The 19863-nt window shown below is 41.2% G+C and overlaps 1 protein-coding gene across 4 annotated transcripts in view; it reads right to left on the bottom strand.

Annotated features, from left to right (window-relative positions):
* The window catches only part of pde11al (phosphodiesterase 11a, like), a 282715-nt gene that overhangs the window by 29009 nt on the left and 233843 nt on the right, over positions 1–19863 (bottom strand). Inside the window, exons 15-18 of one of the 4 annotated variants that reach the window (XM_059654047.1) lie at positions 14083–14183; positions 12985–13062; positions 11684–11747; positions 9540–9614 (exon numbers count right to left, since the gene is read on the bottom strand). In XM_059654047.1, the coding sequence (XP_059510030.1) occupies positions 9540–9614; positions 11684–11747; positions 12985–13062; positions 14083–14183 (318 nt within the window). Of the gene's footprint in view, positions 1–9539; positions 9615–11683; positions 11828–12984; positions 13063–14082; positions 14184–19863 lie in introns of those variants that run through there. The other 3 variants (XR_009447140.1, XM_059654054.1, XM_059654050.1) reach the window with 3 other exon arrangements.

The following is a 19863-nucleotide window of genomic DNA, read 5'->3' as shown; positions in this document are numbered from 1 at the left end:
TGTTTATTGAAAGCATTATGGGTGCAGAACCAGGCCTCTAGGAATTCCCGTGCATATTTAAGGTTGGCTTAAGCTAGGATGGTCATGTCGTCCCAGTTAAATTGATGGCCTTCAATGTCAGAATGCACTGAAATGACAGAAAGTTCATCATGTTGTTTTGCTACTAACTGGTGTTTGTGTATCACGATGGCTAGTTTCCTTCCTGTCTGGCCAATGTAATGTTCGTGGAAGTCCTTGAACGGTATTATGTACATTACGTTGGTCCTGTCTGTCATGGATATGGAGTCTTTGGTCCTTGTGAGTGTTTGTCATAGTGTCGCTGTGGATTTGTGTGCTATCCTGACTCTTAGTGGTCATAAGAGAGTTTGTGTCAGTTTTGTCTATCTAGTAGGCATCTGCAGATGAAGTTGGTGGGGTATCTGAGCAAAGACTTTGTACAGGTGCTCTTCCTCCTTCTTGCAAAGTTCAGGTATGTTGCAGTGGGCAGTGGCCCATTTGAATAGTGTCCTAGCACAGCTTTGTTTGTGGACTTTGGGGTGATTGCTGTGGAAATTGAGGATTTGGTCAGTGCTGGTTGTCTTCCTGTACACTGTGGTTTGGAATTCCCCGTTCATCATTTGTTCTACCCTGATGTCAAGGAACATAAGTTGATTGTTGTTTTCCTCTTCACTTGTGAATTTGGTCCTGGTCCATGTATCGTATCCACAGTTTCAGCTGTATACGAGGGACAGCTTCTGCAATATGTCCAAAAGGTGTGCCATTAATTTGTTTCTATACTTGACCATTAAAGGTGAAGTGTGTGGTGAGGCATAGGTCCAGTTGTCTGAGTATGCTATCCTTGCAGATGGAGCTGTCGGTCAGCGTTCCTGTTTCCTCTGGTCATGTGGCCAGTGTTTCTTTAGCTAGTGGAACATCAGTGGACGCGCATAGTGCTGTGATGTTAAAGGATACCATAATCTCATCATCATTGATTTTGATGTTCCTGAGGTTATTAAGGAATTCCTGGGTTGAGTGGGTGGAGTGGGGTGATCCGTTGACCAGGTGTTTCAATCTCTGTTGTAGGTCCTTGGCCAGTTTGTATGTTGGGAGCGCGCGGTAAGGAGACAACGGGTCTGAGGTGGATGCCTGGTTTGTGTACTTTGGGGAGTAGAAGTGGGAGGTGTTTGAGTCTTCTAGTTTCATTTTTATATAGTCTGTCTTGGTTATTTGTCCAGCATTCTTTAGTCTCTTCAGTGTCTGGGTGACCCTATTCCTTACCTGCAGAGTTGGGTCTATCTCCACCTGTTGCATAGTGTCTGTACCTCCAAGCAGTGCCTGTGCTTTCTCAATGTAGTCTGGTTTATTCATAATGACAGTCTTGCGCCATTTATCCACTGGTAGGATTTTAAGGTTCCTCACTTTCTTGAGTCCTCTCTACCATTATATAAACCCTTGCAAAAAAGAACTAGCGATGACACAAAACACCTCAACAGACAATACTATTTAAATACTAAGTGGAGTAGACAATGTTGTTTCATCAGAGGCCACACTTGTGATGTTACCTAGCACGGTGACAAAATTTCTGAACTATAACTAGCCAGATTGGTGAGCAATTCAACAAACTCACAGTGTCTCAATGTTGTGCTCTAATTGAGTCAGCAAGACTGAACAGTTCTAAGACAACACTGTGGAACTGGACGAACACAGCAGGCCAGGCAGCATTAGAGGAGCAGGAAAGCTGACGCTTTTGATCAGGGCCCTTCTTTAGAAATGGGGGAGGTGGAAGGGAGCTCTGAAATAAATTGGGGGGTTGGGGTGGGGCTGGGTTAGTTGGGTGGGATAGCGATAGGTGAGTGCAGATAGACAGTGGTGGGGATTGGTCAGTGAAGCGGGAGGAGCAGATAGGTTGGTGAGAAGACACAGGTCAAGGAGGTGGGGATGAGGGGGGGGCGTGGGTCTTGGGATGAAGCCGGGGTCGGGAGATTTTGAAGCTCGTAAAGTATACATTGAGAGCATTGGTTTGCAGGCTCCCAAGGCGGAATAGGAGGTGCTCCATTTTCCGGGGGACATTGTTGTGACACTGGACGAGGCCCAGGTTGGACATGTCATCCAGAGAGTGGGAGGTGTTGGTGATTGGGAGGTGTTGTTGTTTGTTGTGAACTGAGCACAGGTGTTCCACAAAGCAGTCTCTGAGCCTCCGCTTGGTCTCACCGATGTAGAGAAGACCACTTCGGGAACAGCAGATGCAATATACCACATTAGCGGATGTGCAGGTGAACATCTGCTTGATGTGGAAGGGTTTTTTGGGGCCTGAAATGGAGGTGAGGGGGGAGGTGTAGGGGCAGGTGTAGCACTTGCTGTGGTTGCAGGGAAATATGCTAGAGGTGGTGGGGCTAGTGGGGACTATGGAGCAGACGAGACAGTTGTGGAGAGAGCGATCCCTCCAGAAGGCAGATAGGGATGGGGAGGGAAATATATCCTTCATAGTGGGGTCAGATTGCAGGTGGCAGAAGTGGCACAGAATGATGTGTTAAAACCAGAGATTAGTGGGGTGATAAGTGAGGGCAAGGGGGATTCTGTCTTTGTTTTTCTTGCGAGGAGGGGGGTGGGGGTTGTGAGGGCAGAGTTGCGGGAAACACAAGAGATGCCGTCAAGAGCGTTTTAGACCACTGAAAGGGATAAGTTGAGGTCAACAAAAAACAAAGATCAATGAAAATTACAGCACAGGAACAGGCCCTTCAGGCCTCCAAGCCCTCTGCTGATCCAGATCCTCTATCTAAACCTGTCACCTATTTTCTAAAGATCTGTATCCCTCTGCTCCCTGCCCATTCATGTATCTGTCTAGATACATCTTAAATGACACTATCATGCCTGCCTCTACCATGTCTGCTGGTAGCGCGTTCCAGGCAACCACCACCCTCTGTGTAAAGAACTTTCCACGCATATCTCCCTTAAACTTTTTCCCTCTCACCTTGAAATCGTGACCCCTAGTAATTGAGTCCCCCACTCTGGGGAAAAATCTTCTTGCTATCCACCCTGTCTATTGCTCTCGTTATTTTGTAGACCTCATTCAGGTCCACCCTCAACCTCCATCTTTCTAATGTAAATAATACTAATCTACTCAGTCTGTCTTGACCCATACCAGGCAACATCCTAGTAAACCTCCTCTGCACCCTCTCCAAAGCATCCACATTCTTTTGGTATTGAGCCCTTCCCTCATTTATCAACTTTCTCACTTCCACAAAAAATTTTATCAAGTTGGTAAGACATGAACTTCCCTGCACAAAACCATGCTGCCTAACACTAATAAGCCCATTTTCTTCCAAATGTAAATAGATCCTATCCCTCAGTATCTTCTCCAGCAGCTTCCCCACCACTGATGTCAGGCTCACCAGTCTATAATTACATGGATTATCCTTGCGACCCTTCTTAAACAAGGGGACAACATTAACAATTCTCCAAGTCCTCCGGGACCTCATCCGTGCTCAAGCATGCTGCAAAGATGCAAAGCTATCTGTTTAGACCCCAGCTACTTCTACTCTCACTTCCCTCAGTAACCTTTAAATACAAGGACATCTGGGATGTTCAGGAGTAGAATGCCTCATCTTGGGAGCAGGGGGTTGCATTCTTGCAGGAAGATGGGTGAGAGAATGTGTAGTTTAGGTAGCTGTGGAAGTCGGTGGGCTTGAAATAGATATTAATTTCAAGGTGGTCACCAGAGATGGAGACAGAGAGGTCCAGGAAGGACAGAGAGGCGTCAGAGATGGTCCAGGTTAAATTGTACTGGATGAAACTTGAGGTTGGGGTGAAACTGTTAGTAAAGTTGATGAACTGTTCAAGTCCCTCGTGGGAGCACAAGACAGTGCTGATACAGTCATCAATGTAACTCAGTAAGTGGTGGGGGATGCTGCCGGTGTAGCTACAGAAGAGGCTCTGTTCCACGTATCCTACGAAGAGGCAGGGATAGCTTGGGCCCATGCGGGTTGACATGGCCACCCCCTTAATCTATAGGAAGTGGGAAGAGTTGAAGAAGAAGTTGTTAAGGGCATGGACAAGCTCAATTAAGCGGATGAGGGTGTTGATGGTGGGGGACTGGTTGGGCCTATGGGAGGGGAAGAAGCAGAGGGTTTTTAGGTGACTCGCACGGGGAATGCAAGTTCCCAATGTGGCCTCCTCTACATTGGTGAGACCAAGCGGAGGCTCGGAGACCACTTTGTGGAACACCTGCGCTCAGTTCGCGACAAACAACAACACCTTCCGGTCGTGAACCACTTCAACTCCCCCTCCCACTCCCACTCCCTGGGCGATATGTCCATCCGGGGCGTCCTCCAGTGTCACAATGACACCACCCAGAAAATGTTCAGCCTTGGGAGACTACAACCCAGTGGTCTCAATGTAGACTTTACGAGCTTCAAAATCTCTCCATCCTGGCCTCGTCCCATGACCAACCCTCCCTCTCATCCCCACCTCCTTGACCTGCCTGTCTTCTCTTCCACCTCACTGACCAATCCCTTACGCTGCCTACCTGCACTCACCTATCACCATCCCACCTATCTTCCCCAGCCCCACCTCCCCCCTCTATTTATTTGAGAGCCCCCTTCTCCCTCCCCCATTTCTAAAAAGGTCCTGACCCAAAACACAGCTCTCCTACCGCTCTGATGCTTCAGCTCCACATCTTGTCATCTTAGACTCCAGCATCGGCAGTTCTTACTATCTTTGAATAACTCTGAATTACTTTCAGTTCAAATTGATTGATGAACTAAAATAAATGTTCCATCGCTTAGGTAATGTATTCCTTGATAAAGTAATAAAAATATATGCCAATTAACTAACTTTTAAAAACAATGCATATTTGAATTTTGAGTAGAAACTGTGACCCTATGGGCAGAATTTTCCGAGCCTCTGGGTGACTCTGAAATAGTCAATTAGAAAAATATGGTGAAATCAGAGAAATGAAATTCTCAATGTCAAGAATTTTTCTTTTCAACTTTCCACCAAAGGTTCGGGAGGCAGAACGGTTATGGACATTTACCTACTTCCCATGCTGAGCAATCCTCCAGATGGTTGAGACTGCTCTTGCCTGGTTGCCAACCTCAGACCAAGCTGGCACCACCTAGTATTATGATCACTACTGCTGGTAACAGGGGAAGAGGAAGTCCTGACTGTGGCCATCCAGTTCAGTAGGAGCTCCAACGTTGCACACACAAAGCGAGGTGCGATTTCTCCTTAGGAGCTCAAAAGCTGACGTTTCGGGCCTAGACCCTTCATCAGAAAAGGGGGATGGGGAGGTCCGCCTCCCCCTCTCTCTCTATTTATTTCAGAACCCTCTCCCCAACCCCCTTTTCTGATGAAGTGTCTAGGCCCGAAACATCAGCTTTTATGCTCCCAAGATGCTGCTTGGCCTGCTGTGTTCATCCAGCTCCACGCTTTGTTATCTCGGGTTCTCCAGCATCTGCAGTTCCCATTATCTCTGATCTGCGATTTCTCCTGTCTGCCATGCCCAGGGCTAAAAACAGGAACTGTGCAGGGCAGCTCCAGGCCGCTACTGCTTATTCAGGTCCACAATGGCCAGTTAAATATGGCACCAGCACCAGGGATGCTGGTCAATTCTGAAATCTCCACTGAGTTGTTCTAGGAACGGTGTGTGGTAAGATGGGACAGAAATCAGATGTGATAGTCTCCATAAGGACAGAAACTCCTCCTAATGCAGTGAGCTTTTTTAAGATACAGAAATAAAACCCACACAATCTCACAGCAAGAATCACTCCACCAGAATTGAAAACACTTACACATAGCCTAAAAACCATACGATTCAGCCCCTAGTTTCTTTCAGCTGTAGGGAGAATACCAATGGCACAGAAACAAGGCGGACAGGTAATAATGAGATGTACATACATGCAACTGCATCTCTCACTGCTTTCCAGTGAGCTTTTCATCTTGTTATTCAAACCTTAGGTAGAAAAATCTCTCTGATACCGGACCCGGCTCCGACCCAGGCTTGTGCTCTATCCTTCTCAATAATCCATGAAACATCTTCCCCGCTTGCGCCCACCCAGTACAATCTGTGATCCCACTAATCAATAATACACCAAGTGTGTGGCTTACTCATCCAATCACGAAACCGCCTACCTGCACCAGCAGTAACAGTGTACATCCACTTTCATCTGTGGTAATAAGTGAGAATACTTGACAGTAGAGCAGACACAGTTGAGATAGATGGACAAGTGCCTTCCAATTGGCTCCTCACACTTTTCAGCAAATGGCCCTGACTGTAACTGTCCTAAGCAGGGCCCCTTGACTGGGTTGAGGCTTGCTGACAGTTGTCAAGTTTGCTTCCTAGCTTTGATCCACTCCAAATGGCACAGCGAGACAGTAATATAAGTAATGTAAGCCTGGTATCTCTGGGTGAGGGGGCAATGCACAAAAAGGCATGGTAAGCCAATGCAAGTCCAGTAGCTGCTCACATCCAGTTGGGCTCTGAGTGAGAGAGCACTATGATGGTGAGTGAGAGAGAGTAAAGCGCCCAGAGATGCAGACAGGTCCAGTTCATGAGCTGGGTGCATGTCCCTGAGCACAGAATGCCCTTGCTGCAGCTTTTTAATGAAAGTCATCTGTGCAGCCAAGGTCTATCATTGATCCTGTCACAGGTTCATAAGAGGCTGGGGACACATTGCATGCCAGTGTCCATGGATGTGGGATGTATGCAGCTGGTGTTAATGGAGTATGTCCAAAATGTTGGTGCTTGGTCTCCAAAATGGAGGGTGTTTTTTTGCAGCAAGCTAACATGGGTTGAACCCACCAGCTCTAGCTCTGGTTTCTGGTTCCACAACAAACTGTGGTAAGTATGACTGCTAACAAGATGTTCAACAAATAATAACTAGCGTCAAGTGTAAACTTACTGCTGCGTGGCTCTATGCTGTTTGAGAAAAATCACACAAGGTGCTTGAGTTGATCTTGACATCAAGATGGACCTCATTCAACATCTTGTCCAATTCTACCCTTCATCTCGCTATCGTCCACAATGCTCAGAAACTAATAAGACTCCACTCTAGATGGCGACAATTCCCAGTGTGAAAGTCAGGGTGTGTACCTGATATTTCCAGCTAGCTAGTTGATCCTTTGGCTTCTATCTTGGTTAGCTGTCCCCCAGCATTTCAGAATACATTCCTAGGGCAGCTCAACATATAAAGGGGGGAGATGATAAGAGCATGACATGATAAGGGGTGCTGCTGGGTGTGTATTTGGTTATCGATGGTTATCAACGCCTCCTTGACTTCAATGGGGGACAGTGCATAACAATGTTTGGCATACTGAGTTGTATGCCCGGGACCCAAGGGATTAAATGGGGAGATGGCAGTTCAATAGAAGAGTTGGGTGGGAACATCAGGAAGATCAAAGTCAAAGAGGTTGAACAGGATGGCAATGCTGAAAAGAACATGAGGTTTTGAGAGGACACCAAGACGGAGAGGCTGAGCCGATGATACACTGTGTAATGCTATCTTTGTTGCGTTCCATCCTCATCCAAAACCCCAGTACTCAATCAAAATGGAAAATGGCTGCCATAAAATTTGGAATGGGAAGAGTACTTTTTTTATACTCTCTCTGGAGGAAGTAAATTCTAGTTTTGTGTGATATGAGGCCCTACAAGAGGCAATCGCATTAAAGAGACACTCATACAATTCATGTTCAAGAAATCTGTTTGCATACAGCTCTTGTATTTGGACCTCATCCATCAAATTACTCTGTTGACTAAAAATACTGACCGCAAGGAATCTTGGCAATATCATTCTACATTACAAATTAATCTTACCAGTCGCTATGAAGCGCAAGTAATATCAGGCAAGCTGTAAATATTCACCATAGTTTCAACAATTGCAACCACCTTCCAAACTTTCATGGCCTACACAATGTGGTCAGGACCATCAACAACCTCCAGCACATTTGGAGCAATGTCCCAGTATGGAGTTTCCAGCCTCTGCTGTCCTCATGACCATTCCGCATTTGCATAGTCACTCATCTTTCATAGAATGCCATGCAGCTGAAATACAGGGAATGGCACTGTGGCAATGCTCTGTTTACAGGAGCAATTACAATGCCATGTTATGATATGTAGAGTATCAGCAATTCCAAGCTTCCTTCCACTGGAGCTGACAAGGGCTCTAAGAGGCTTGTTCCACATCAGCTTCTCATGCAGATCATTTCTGGGGTTTCACCGCTGTACCATTCAGATGAGCCACACCACATAAATCTTGGATTCTGTGCTCCAAACAACTGAAGGAATCACAAAGCGATGAAATTGTCAACAAGGATTTCGGAGAACTGCAGCATTGTATTGATTAAGCCAATGAGAAATGTTCTTGAGATGAACAACCCCTTCAGGGTCCCGCAGCACAACAGCATCAGCCTATGCATCACAGGCAGCATTTCACGGTGAGTTTCATTCAACTTCTTTCTCTGACTGTAAATTTCTGGAATTTGCAGAGACCATTCTCTGTGTAATCAAAATTGCAAATGCAGTGCACCAGTTTGATGTTATGTTTAACAAAAGTTAAGGTTACACACTGATGGAAGCCTTCACAACATCTGATGCTTTCTCATTCAATCATCATGAAATTTCATGTTCGTATAGTCACTATGGAAAGGATAGCTGTTGTTCAGGCAGGTTAGAACATTGCATCGTCATGAAGAATGGCTAGCATCTTTATCTTCATTCTTCTAGCAGTATCTACAATGACAGTTGCTCACAGAACACACGATGATAAATAAACATTTATTGACAAATGCGATAACTTATTTACAGTAAAGTTTATTGGGATTTAGGCAGGGTTGGAAAGGCCAGGTTCCCCTGGACAGTCCTGAGACTTCTAGGGGTCTCATATGTGCTTCCTCCTCTGTTGACTGTAGATCTGTGCATGTACCCACCAGACAGTGCGTGTTTGATCTGGATCTTCGTAGCAGCGTTCAGCCTCTCCAGAGGCGACCAGATGATCGCACATCTCAGGCAGCATGCTGCAGATAATGTTGCTGCACAGCCTTCAAATTAGTTTCCTGAATGCTACTGACGAATTGTCTGCTATTCTTCTGTCTGCTTCTGCACTTTAATGACCTGCACCACGGGGTTGCACTTGTTTAAACGTGGCTCAGCAGCACAAATTCCACATGGTTCTGGCAGTGTGAGTACTTATCCACTGGCAAGTGTAGGATAGTGCAAGTGTGGCACCATTGAGGTGTAGGCGCATACATAAATGAGGTGAGCAGCGGAAAATTATGTGAGGTAAATTGCAAGAGCTCACACAAAAAAGCCTTCCATGAATCTCCCTGAAATTGACACAACCAATTTTTGATCAAATTCAGCACTAAACATTCCATGGAGAATAACTGAAGCATTTATTGAATATCTAAATGAAGATCAGACTTCGGGTCATTATTACATAACCCATCTTTAATTTTTTTTAAAAAAAATCAATGATGCAAGTCTGCAGAATGAGTGATTGGAGATAACAGAAAAATAAAGTCATGGCATTTTAAAAAAAAATCTAAATTTTAACGTTAATACTTACAGCTGGTGTTAGCTTCAGTTCAACCCTCTCTCTGTCCCCTTGTTCAAAGAATTCACTGGTTACCAATTCAGCCACCTACAATACATAAATGCAAATGCTTTAGAAACTTATCTGGCCTGATTTCAGATTGACTAGACTACATAACAGTCACAGTTCTAAAATGACAAGCCAAATTCATACACAGTATCTCACTCTGTGCTATGTTACCTGCCTTTCTGGCCAGGAAAAATAAGATTAGTAGTGACTTTTGTTTTGTCCAGTCATTTGTGGATTCTACTACAATTACAATTTTTCTATATTTGGAACAGATGCAGCATTGAAACTTGAGCTTCAATTGCTTTAAGAGTTACCTATCATCATGATGTGTTTAGTGATGAAGTAGGACTATTTTACAGAAACAGTGCACAGAGCACACAGTCCTCATAATCACTTTGGCAGACACAAGGAAGTATGACCAATCTCTCAGTTTTCTCAAAATAGTCATGCATGTTTGTCAAACATACAGCGAAGGGTTGTGATTATGTTGAACTCTTCGAAAAATGCCATCTTGTTGCTCGTGATGAAATTGTGGTGATGATCTTTATGCCTCTTGTGATAATAATAATTCCCCTTTAATAAAGAGCAACATTTGAAAATCGATACCTTATTGCACAGAAATCACTTGTTGTGTAAACAGAAATGCAATGTTGTATATGTAAATAGATTCTGGTAGAGTTAAACAGATTGCTTCTTAATGCACAAAAAGAATAAATCATTTTTCTGTCATCCTGAATGAGATTAGGTGCAATATCTCAAAGAGCAATTACTTTTCTTTATCTAATTTGCAAGGTGCAGTAATTAACTTAGGACATTTTCTGTACTTGATGTCCACATCATGATATTGAGTGGATGCTTATTGCTCATGCCGAGGGCACTATGAAAGTCTTGAAATATCAAAACGCAATAGGGATGGTTCCTGGAAGAGCTCAGAATGTATATACAATCTTTGGCAGTCTGAGAAGAGAAGATGATGTTCCAAAGCGGTTAATGTATGTGTTATTGTAGTAATAAGTGCAAACTTTTTGTCACCGAGTAAAATATTGCACTTTCATCACGGTCCAACTTAACATTCAAATTTTAATTTGCATTTGTTACTTTCATACTTTGTTTGAAATTAATAGTCTTGAAATATAAGTTTTAAAGTTCATCTTTGTCTGGGTCATTCATCTTGTTCCTTGGATACTTTTTATAACATGATAAATGTACACGTTCCAAAACAGAGCAACATCATGGACTCCTGCCGATTTGCTTTATTGAGGACAACAGTCTCTTTCTGGGCACGTTATCCCTTCATGTTGTGGATGTCAGCATTATTGTAAGCATGGTCAAATCATAGGAAGAAAAGGGGAAGTTTGGTATTGTTTTGTTAAAGCAGTGAAGCAGTGTTAACTAACATTAGTGGCACAAATAAAAATACAAATTTGCATTGAAACAGTGACAACACCACATTTGAAGAGAGACATTTTAATAAAAGAACATTTGTAACTATACCAGTATAAAAACCCATATTGAACATTAGCTTTTCTAACAGGAGCAAAATATACTTATAGCACATTAGGTGATGATAAATGATCAATCTTGCAAACAGTATACATTGGGGGCTAAACTAAATTATTGTTAAACTCCTACTCAAATATAATGTTTTCCTTCCATAATTTATGCACGTCACTTTTCTTGGCACTTAGTGGCCAATGTTGTTCAATAATTAATGACTGAAAATAATGATATTCTGAAGCTTAAAAAAAAAGCCAAAGAACTGCAGATGCTGGAAATTGGAAACAAAACAGAAATTGCTGGAGAAACTCAGAAGTTCTGGCAGCACCTGCGGAGAGAAGGAAAAGTTAACGTTTCGGATCCAGTGACCCTTCTTCAGAACCAGTTCTGAAATGGTAACCCTGCTTTCTCCCCATGGGTGCTGCCAGACTTGTTGCATTTCTCCAGCAATTTCTACTTTTATATTCTGAAGCTACTTTTAAGCAGTAAGGGAGCTTAAGAATATAAAAGGAAAACTGAAAAATAAATGTATGACTTTAAGTCTGTTAGTAGTACAGCATTAGAGCACTTCTTATGCCACATTATAATGGATATAGGCTTCTAGTACTCACCTGCCGTGAGATATGCCAAGGTTTTGTAACTGCGCCTAAATCACACGCTGTCATCAGCATAGATCTGATGTTGTCAAAATAAAATGCAGTAGTCATCTCATGGCTATTCATGACAAATGAAATTGAATGTGCCTGTAAGAAATGCTGGAATGATTTGAGCTTGATCATTACAATAACATTGGAAACGCTTTATTATAATTTATTTGCTCTTTTCTGTTTGAACAATGTACTTTTTTCCCTCTCCTCTGGATTTTTTCATTACATTTTCTGTTCAACAGAAGCACTATTACTGAACCCTGTTATTTTACTGTTCCTATGGTTAGCTGTCTCTTGGATACACAGAATGGCTGGCTGATGAATCCAAGGAATAAGGCACCAGAAAAAAACTTTATACCAGGTTGCACAAGTCATTTTCCCCAATTCATGTAATAAGACATTACGGACGCAAATAATTCTTAATCTCATTTGTCAGCAATTTTGACTTTCATCCAGAATTTCATTATTTTTAAAAAGCCTGCAGTTTTCCATAGAGGACATACAAGATCATAGCTGGGAAAATCACCATTAAAGTAATTGAATGGTTCCAATGTTATCCCCTACCCTTAGCTTGAAACGCAAATCATTTATTGATGTCAACAGAACTCTGAAACTGAATCATTTGAGAACTATTGATGGATGCTTGCTTTCTATTCTCATTAAGAATCCACTAAAGCAACATAAATCCCTGGAACCAAAAGTCAGCAATGCTGGTAGCTATTGCCTCCTACTCACCAGTTAACTTAGCAGTGTCACCAACAACCCTTATTCAACTAGGCAAGCACTCAATAAGTTGACCATAAGGGCCATCAAGATGGAGGTGTCCATGAGATACATAGGCCAAATTCAAAATACTCGCGTACTGCACTTGATTCATGACTTGGCTGAGCAAATGTGTTGTAATAATTACTACAAAGGGATGTGTCTCTTCAAATTCCAAATAACCAATATTTGAGGCATTTGTAAATGAACTTTAAATTGTAAGTTGTCAGACTGGGTCTAATGTCCATCCTATCCACAACTATAACTGATCAAATTCCTACAGAATCTGGGTAATGGGATTCTGTCTCCCCATGTCAGCCTGCCAGCAAATGCACCATCTGATGCGAAACCAACACATACAACTTGCATTTATATACTGCCTTTCATGCAAGAAATTAAACAAGATTTTGTTTACCATTGACATATTGCTTAGAATTTATTAAAGTATTACAAACACATAGCGCATGAACAAAAGTCGAAACAAATTGAGAATCCTGGGTTACCTCAACATTTCTCTGTGCTTCTCAAGACACCAGTTATGTTCCCCAGACATTACATACTCAAAGAACTTTGCGCGCTGCCTGCATTTAAATGAGAAAGAGGAAATGTTTTACTGTATCTATATTGGGTAGCAATGTAGCATTACAATTCTACATACGGTTGATATACTACACTTGGGGAAATTAGCACATTCCAACAAACCAACAACTGAGTATGCCATATAACTGCTGGCATCTAATTAGCTTCAGTCAGCAATAAATGCTGATATATGAGCAATCTGCTAATTATTTGATTAAATGAAACCAGTTTTAAAATGCTTACTTTAACATACTAAAAATACAAATGACCAGTAATACAGATCAAATTGAACCAGCCTATTATAATTAGTACATCTGATAAAGTTCATGCATAGTACAGCAATAAACCTGGTCAAATAACTTGTTAATCTCCTCAGTACCTTTAATTCAATAAATTCTAAGCTTTTAAATAACTGTTAAAATATTGAGGAGGAAACACTTCAGAGCAAATCACCTTGACACAAATTCTCTTTGGGGGTTTGTGCATGGTTATGGGTACTGGTAGGGCATTGAGTGATTCCAGCAGTTCTCACTTTTCTACAGACTTTGTAGGTGTGCAAATTTATAAGTCACAAAACAAATAGAAAGAAGAAAAAACCTGAGCTAATACCATACCTTGTCACATTGCAAATTATTCTAAAACCAATGGATGATTTTTGAAGTTCAGTCACTATTATTATATGCAGAGGGGGTAATAATGGATTGAATGCTCAAATGATATTAAAGGATGGTATCAGGAGACTATTCATGGCCCCATGAATAGAGTCGCAGTTTAAGATCCTATCCAAAAGATTGCATTTCAAATACTGCAAGATGTATTTTGTTGAAGTACTAGCCCAGATTATGTGCTGAAATAAGACTTGAACTATCTAAATGACAGGCAAGAGTGCTACTAACTTTACAGCTAGCTATCAAGTTGGCAAAATGGTACAATCATTAAATTGTAGTGCATTAATAACATGAACTATAATTAGCCTGTGTGGAATATTTGTGTTGCATTTAATTTGTAATGGAAAAACTTACTCAAAATAAAGCATGAGGTCAGTGGATAGGATAGCTTGTTTTAGCAGCTGCATCAAATCACTGTAGTCTTTGGATGAAAGGTTGGCAAAAATGTTGTGTCCCTAAAGTTAAGAGAAAGATAATCATATTGAAATGAATGCCACTGGAAAAATGTGTGTTACATTTTCAAAGGTGAAATTCGAGTAGCAAATTTGGTGTTATAAGAACTCAGTAAAAATATTTGCATATTTATTTTGTTAAGTTCCTTTATTTTTAAAGTAATTTTCTTATTTGGAACTATTTTGTCATTTTTGTCCGAGACAATCTTTCCCCTGTTCAAGATTGGAACTGAGAAAAAATACAACCATCATTTCATATCTGATATTATTTCATGTGAAACTGAAAGAAAAGCACAGAAGCAAATCACAGTCATATGACTTTGCTATTTCCCAATGGTCATCAAATTAAATAAATAAGAACTACTTATACATCATTTTTTAATATATGGGATTTTGGTAACAATTGAAAATGAGGAATATGAAAAGTAGAGCTAAGATGTCCCAATCTGACTGTTGCAGTCAACACAGTGGAGCCACAATCCCAGTGTGTAGTGACCTTGCTCTCGACTATGAAAGCAATCAGGGTCAGGGATGGGTCACTTAACTTCAGTAATTCCAGATGTGATGCTGAAAAAGTGCTCAGGAGAGAAACTGCAGAGACCAACTGAAAACAGCCAACTTTGAAAATCTGTGTCAGTTCATGCGTTTGTCAAACTCTTGTTTATTCCAGGCCAAGGACAAGTCTTAGATATCCCTGTGGACACAATTACTCATCACTGACCCGAGTACTGCTAGCGTTCCTAAATCCAGATCATTGGGAGCTCAGGAAATGGGAGCAACATAAAATTTGGTAGGAGGCTCCATCCCACCAGGAGACCAGGCCTGAATAGAGAATGATCACAAAACCAGGGAAATGGGTTGCAATTGGTGTAGAATCAAAGAGAACGGAAAGGTGTGTCAGAAATTCATCCTGAAGGGGAGTATCGCAGCAAAGCAGGAACCTCAAACTCTAGCTTAGAACATCATGAAATATTTGACAATTTCAGCAAAGCTAAACTCCCTCAGATTGGCAATGAAATATAAACACAGAATATGAGAGTACGCTTAACATAAACCTGACCAATGAACAAGAACATTAACAGCTATGGCAGGCAGACACATATCTTATAAGAAGTCCTCTGATTTGTGGAATTCTGAACTCCTTGACTTTGTAGTTGATTTGGGCAAAGTTGCTGTCAGGTTTGATCCATGAGGCAATACCAGAGACAGGATGAGACAAAAATATAAACTTTATACCAGTCTTAACTAAAGACAGGCAAAGGAAATGCCTACATGCAAATCTATTAGTTGAATTATAACACTTAAATATACTCAACTATATGGGGTACTGTTGTGGAAAATAGAAACATCATATGGGGTATTAAACTGACACAAATAGAAGATTATGGAGCTAACAGGAAGCAGAAAGTAGGCATAAATTTGGTCTTCTGGTAGGTAAAATGTAATGAATGGTGTGTCACAAGAATCAGTGCTGGGATCCCAACATTTTAAAATTCATGTAAATGACTTGGTTGAAGGGACTGAAGGTATGATTGCTAAACTTGATAATACAAAGATAGAGGGTACAGCAGGTTACTGAAAGGTCATTAGGAATCTATAGAGATACAGTCAGATTAAGTGAGCCAGCAAAGATTTGGCAAATGGAGTATGTAGTAAAAGGTGAACTTCGTCATTTTGCTTGGAAGAGTAAAAAAAAGTATATTATCTAAATGGTAAAAACCAAGAGAACTGCGGATGCTGTAAATCAGGAACAAAAACAGAGCTGCTGTAAAGGCTCAACAGGTCTGGCAGCACTGTGAAGGAGAAAACAGAGTTAACATTTTGGGTCCGGTGAAGCAGGGTCACCAGGCCCGAAACGTTAACTCTGTTTTCTCCTCCACTATGCTGCCAGGCCTGCTGAGCTTTTCCAACAACTGTTTTTGTTCCATTATCTAAATGGCGACAGATTACAGAGCTCTGAGATGCAGAAAGATATCTGAATGCATGAATCACAAATGGCTCGTATGCAGGGATAGCAAGTAGTAAGGAAAGCTAATAGAATTATTTAATTTGAGGGGAATTGATCACTTAACATGGGCAAGTTATTCTTCATTTATGCAGGACATTCATGAGAGGACATCTGGAGTACTGTTTACAGTATTGGTCTTCTTGGTGAAGGAAGAACATAAGTGTACTGGAAACAGTTCAGAGAAGTCACTCAAATGGGCAGGGTGCCTGATGGGGAAGGGTTGGACAGGTTAGGCCTGTATCTCCCAGGCCTTAGCAGCACAAAGGACAATTTGATTGAAACATAAGGTCTTATAGGATTTGACAAGATGGATGTGGAGGGGATGTTTCCCCTTTTGGAAGAATCTAGTGGTCACTCTTTAAAAATAAGGGGTCACTCTTTTAAGACAGAGATGGGGAGATTTTATTTCTCACTAAGGGTCATGAGTATTTGGAACTTTCTTCCTCAAAAAGGAAGTGGAAGCAGAGGCTTTGAATATTTTTAAGGTAGTGGTAGATGATTTCTTGTTAAGTGAGGAGGTGAATCGTTCCCAAGAATGTGGAGTCATCAGATCAATCATGAACTAATTGAACAGCAGTGCAGGCAGAGGGGCTGAGTGGCCTACATCTAATCCTAGTTCATATGTTCTGTGGGTCTGTGCTGACCTCTGGTGTTTAGACAATGTTACCATTCTGCTTAAGCAAGCTCTGACAATGAGTATTTGCAGGTTATTCAACTGAAAAAAAATCATGAGAGGAAATGTTTTCCTCTATTTGACACTCTCATATGCTTATTTTTGGGAGGGCTTGCTGGAGAGTAATTTGAAGCAGGAACCCAAGCTGATTTACCCACCTCCCTTTATCAGGGTGTGTTGGGTCGCACTGTAGCCTCCCTATTATGGTTACATCAGATATCAGTAAATTCAGGAATCAAATTGGCCACTGTAGTTCACTACTGCAGTTAGCAATGCACTCAAGAACTCAGCAACAACGATTGTTATAAATTATTAGGAAAGAAATATTATGGACTAAATAACAGTGAAAACAAAGTAACTATATTCATCTAGATGGTTTAGCCTGAATTTCCCTACATACAGTTTGGCCTGATTTAATACCGAGATTTTGTATGTACATAAGTGGTATATTTATCACTTGCACAGAGTTTCCACTGAGCGCTAATGAGTGTTGCTAATGTTTACGGAATGACTAATAGCCAATTAACCTCATAATGAGGGCTGCAATAGTGGAAACAATGCTCACATGCCACTTTTAATGACAAATACCAGCATTAAACATGGGCAGTGAGCAGGCAAAATAAAATCACAATATATACTATCAAAAATGCAATCAAGAACTCAACTTACTTAAATCAGTCAGGCAACAGGAGGTGCACAGCAGTTGGAAGATGCTGACAATGAACCCTGAAGCACTCTACAAGGCCCCTGTGATATTACTTGCTTCTAACTGCATAAGACATTTTTGGACTAAGCAGAAATGTTCTGAATGAAAGATGCTTAGAACTGCAAAGTGGATGAAAATATCATTGCCTTTTCCATTAACACTAATACTGAACACAACAGCTAGCAGGGATTTCTTTATTCACTGACTACTTATAAACATGCTTTTCATAAATAAACAGGGCTATGTGTCAATCCATTGAGTCTAAATCTTGGCAAAAATAAATCACACAGTGTTGTTTTAATATAGCAGTTGATTATGTAATCCAAGATCTTTAAATTGAATGTGAAAGCACAACATATCACACACACAATGGTGCACCTCTGAACCGGACACTTGTATAGAAGTATAGAATGTTGCAGCAACAAAGAAATACTATCAAGTTTCCTTCCACATGAATCAGTCAGTTTAATCGCCTTCTCCTTCTCCCTTCGAATATAATTTCCAGGCTGAAATGTGCACATTTCTATAAGTTTTCCCTTTACAGCAAAGATCAGCATCCTCTTGACTGTTGCAAATGCATGCCTGTGTTCCTTCGCCCTTGGGAACCAGGGTCAGATAAAGCAATCCAGATGTGGTGTGGCAACGGAGCCGTTTGCCCATATACTTCAAAACAACTGAAAATGGGTCACTGTACTCAAAACGATAAGTCAGCTTTCTCTCCATAGATGCTGCCAGATCTGCTGAATTTCTCCAGCAATTTCTACTTTTGTTTCAGATCTGCAGTTCTTTGTTTTATTTTAGTTTAACATTCTGTTGGTTTTATTGATTTCTGTAACACGTTAATGGTTATACATATTCAGCCTTTAAAACAAGATCATTTTCACATTGATCTTTGGAAATTCCAAAATCTTTTACACGGGTAAGAATAAAAGGCAAAGTGATACATGTACTTTACAACTGCCTGCATTAAATGTCATCTGCCCTGGTACCTCCAGTTTGCATTCAATTGATTCTGTGACTTCTAAACTGCTTCCCTCAATCCCACAGCACTCCATTGTTTGTCAGGGTGTACCAATTTGGCCAATTTGAATTGAGTTTCTGAATTCAGCTTCTTGCACAAGTTAGAAGTTGTTATGATCCCAACACTAAGCCTCAGTATAACAGTGTTAAGATGCTGCTTGACCTGCTGTGTTCATCCAGCTTCACACTTTGTTATCTCGGATTCTCCAGCATCTGCAGTTCCCATTATCACTACGCCTCAGGACCTCATTCAATATATTCACGAGTCTTATACAACCCTTGTAAGAATGTTTAAAACAGATATTTACTATGGGTGATTCATATTTATGCTAGAAGGTAGGAGGAGGATGGGAATGAATTGGACGGGTGAGAAAACCACATATTCTAGGCCATGTGAAATTGGCACTGGGTCCTAACAGTTTCATTTTGGGCTGTTCCAAGGGACTAAAGTACAGTACGAGGGCTGAGATTTTATGGAGGAGGCACAAATGCTTGTCTAGTGTATTCCTAACATTTGTTGGAATGATGGGACCGAAAATGATTTAAACCCACAGGCCTTTAAAAATCTAAGAACAGAACAGATTGCAGCTTTCAATTAAAGTGAAAAAGCAGGCACCCACTGCCAGAGTATACTGATTGACAGATCATTGAGTGTAGCTTAGAAATAACATTAGCCATCTTTTCCTACAGTTTTAATAGGTTTCAGTATTGATATTTCTCAAGAATCCTTATTACAATTATTCCTATGGCATATGCTTAGCTGAGTTTCAAAAACTCCAAAGCCACTTATCTCAACAGGGAGCCGTGTTCATATTATGTTTGTCAGTTCTAAAGAGGATATTAAATTATACCTTTGACCTGGTTAGTGAACAAAAGTTTCTGCTTTTACAATATAATGATTATTTAGGGAAATTTAGTTTTGCTGTTTGGGCTCAGTGAATGAGATTTTTCTTTCAAATTTCAAGTGTAAGGAGCGAGAGCTCACTTAGATTGTTAGAAGTTTGATTTTTTTTCGTCATTAGATGGCTCCAGTGGTCTGGTCCCCTCGATGCTTAGAAGGTGGTAATGAAGAGGCATGGGGAATTCAAGGGTTCATGAAAATGACACAGAGGGCGAGTGCAGAATTGAAGGATTAAGATTGGAGGACCTAATAGTCTATATTATAACTAGACTAATGATTCAGAGAACTACAGGCAGTCTCACATGTCAGGAAGGAGAGATCACATCTGGAATGAGGCACAGTCTAAAAGAGTATGTAGTTCAGGTATTTAGGAGC

The sequence above is a fragment of the Stegostoma tigrinum genome, chromosome 2 (genome assembly GCF_030684315.1).
Source record: "Stegostoma tigrinum isolate sSteTig4 chromosome 2, sSteTig4.hap1, whole genome shotgun sequence".
In the NCBI taxonomy this organism is placed as follows: Eukaryota; Metazoa; Chordata; class Chondrichthyes; order Orectolobiformes; family Stegostomatidae; genus Stegostoma; species Stegostoma tigrinum.
This window is presented reverse-complemented; position numbering and strand designations above follow the sequence as displayed.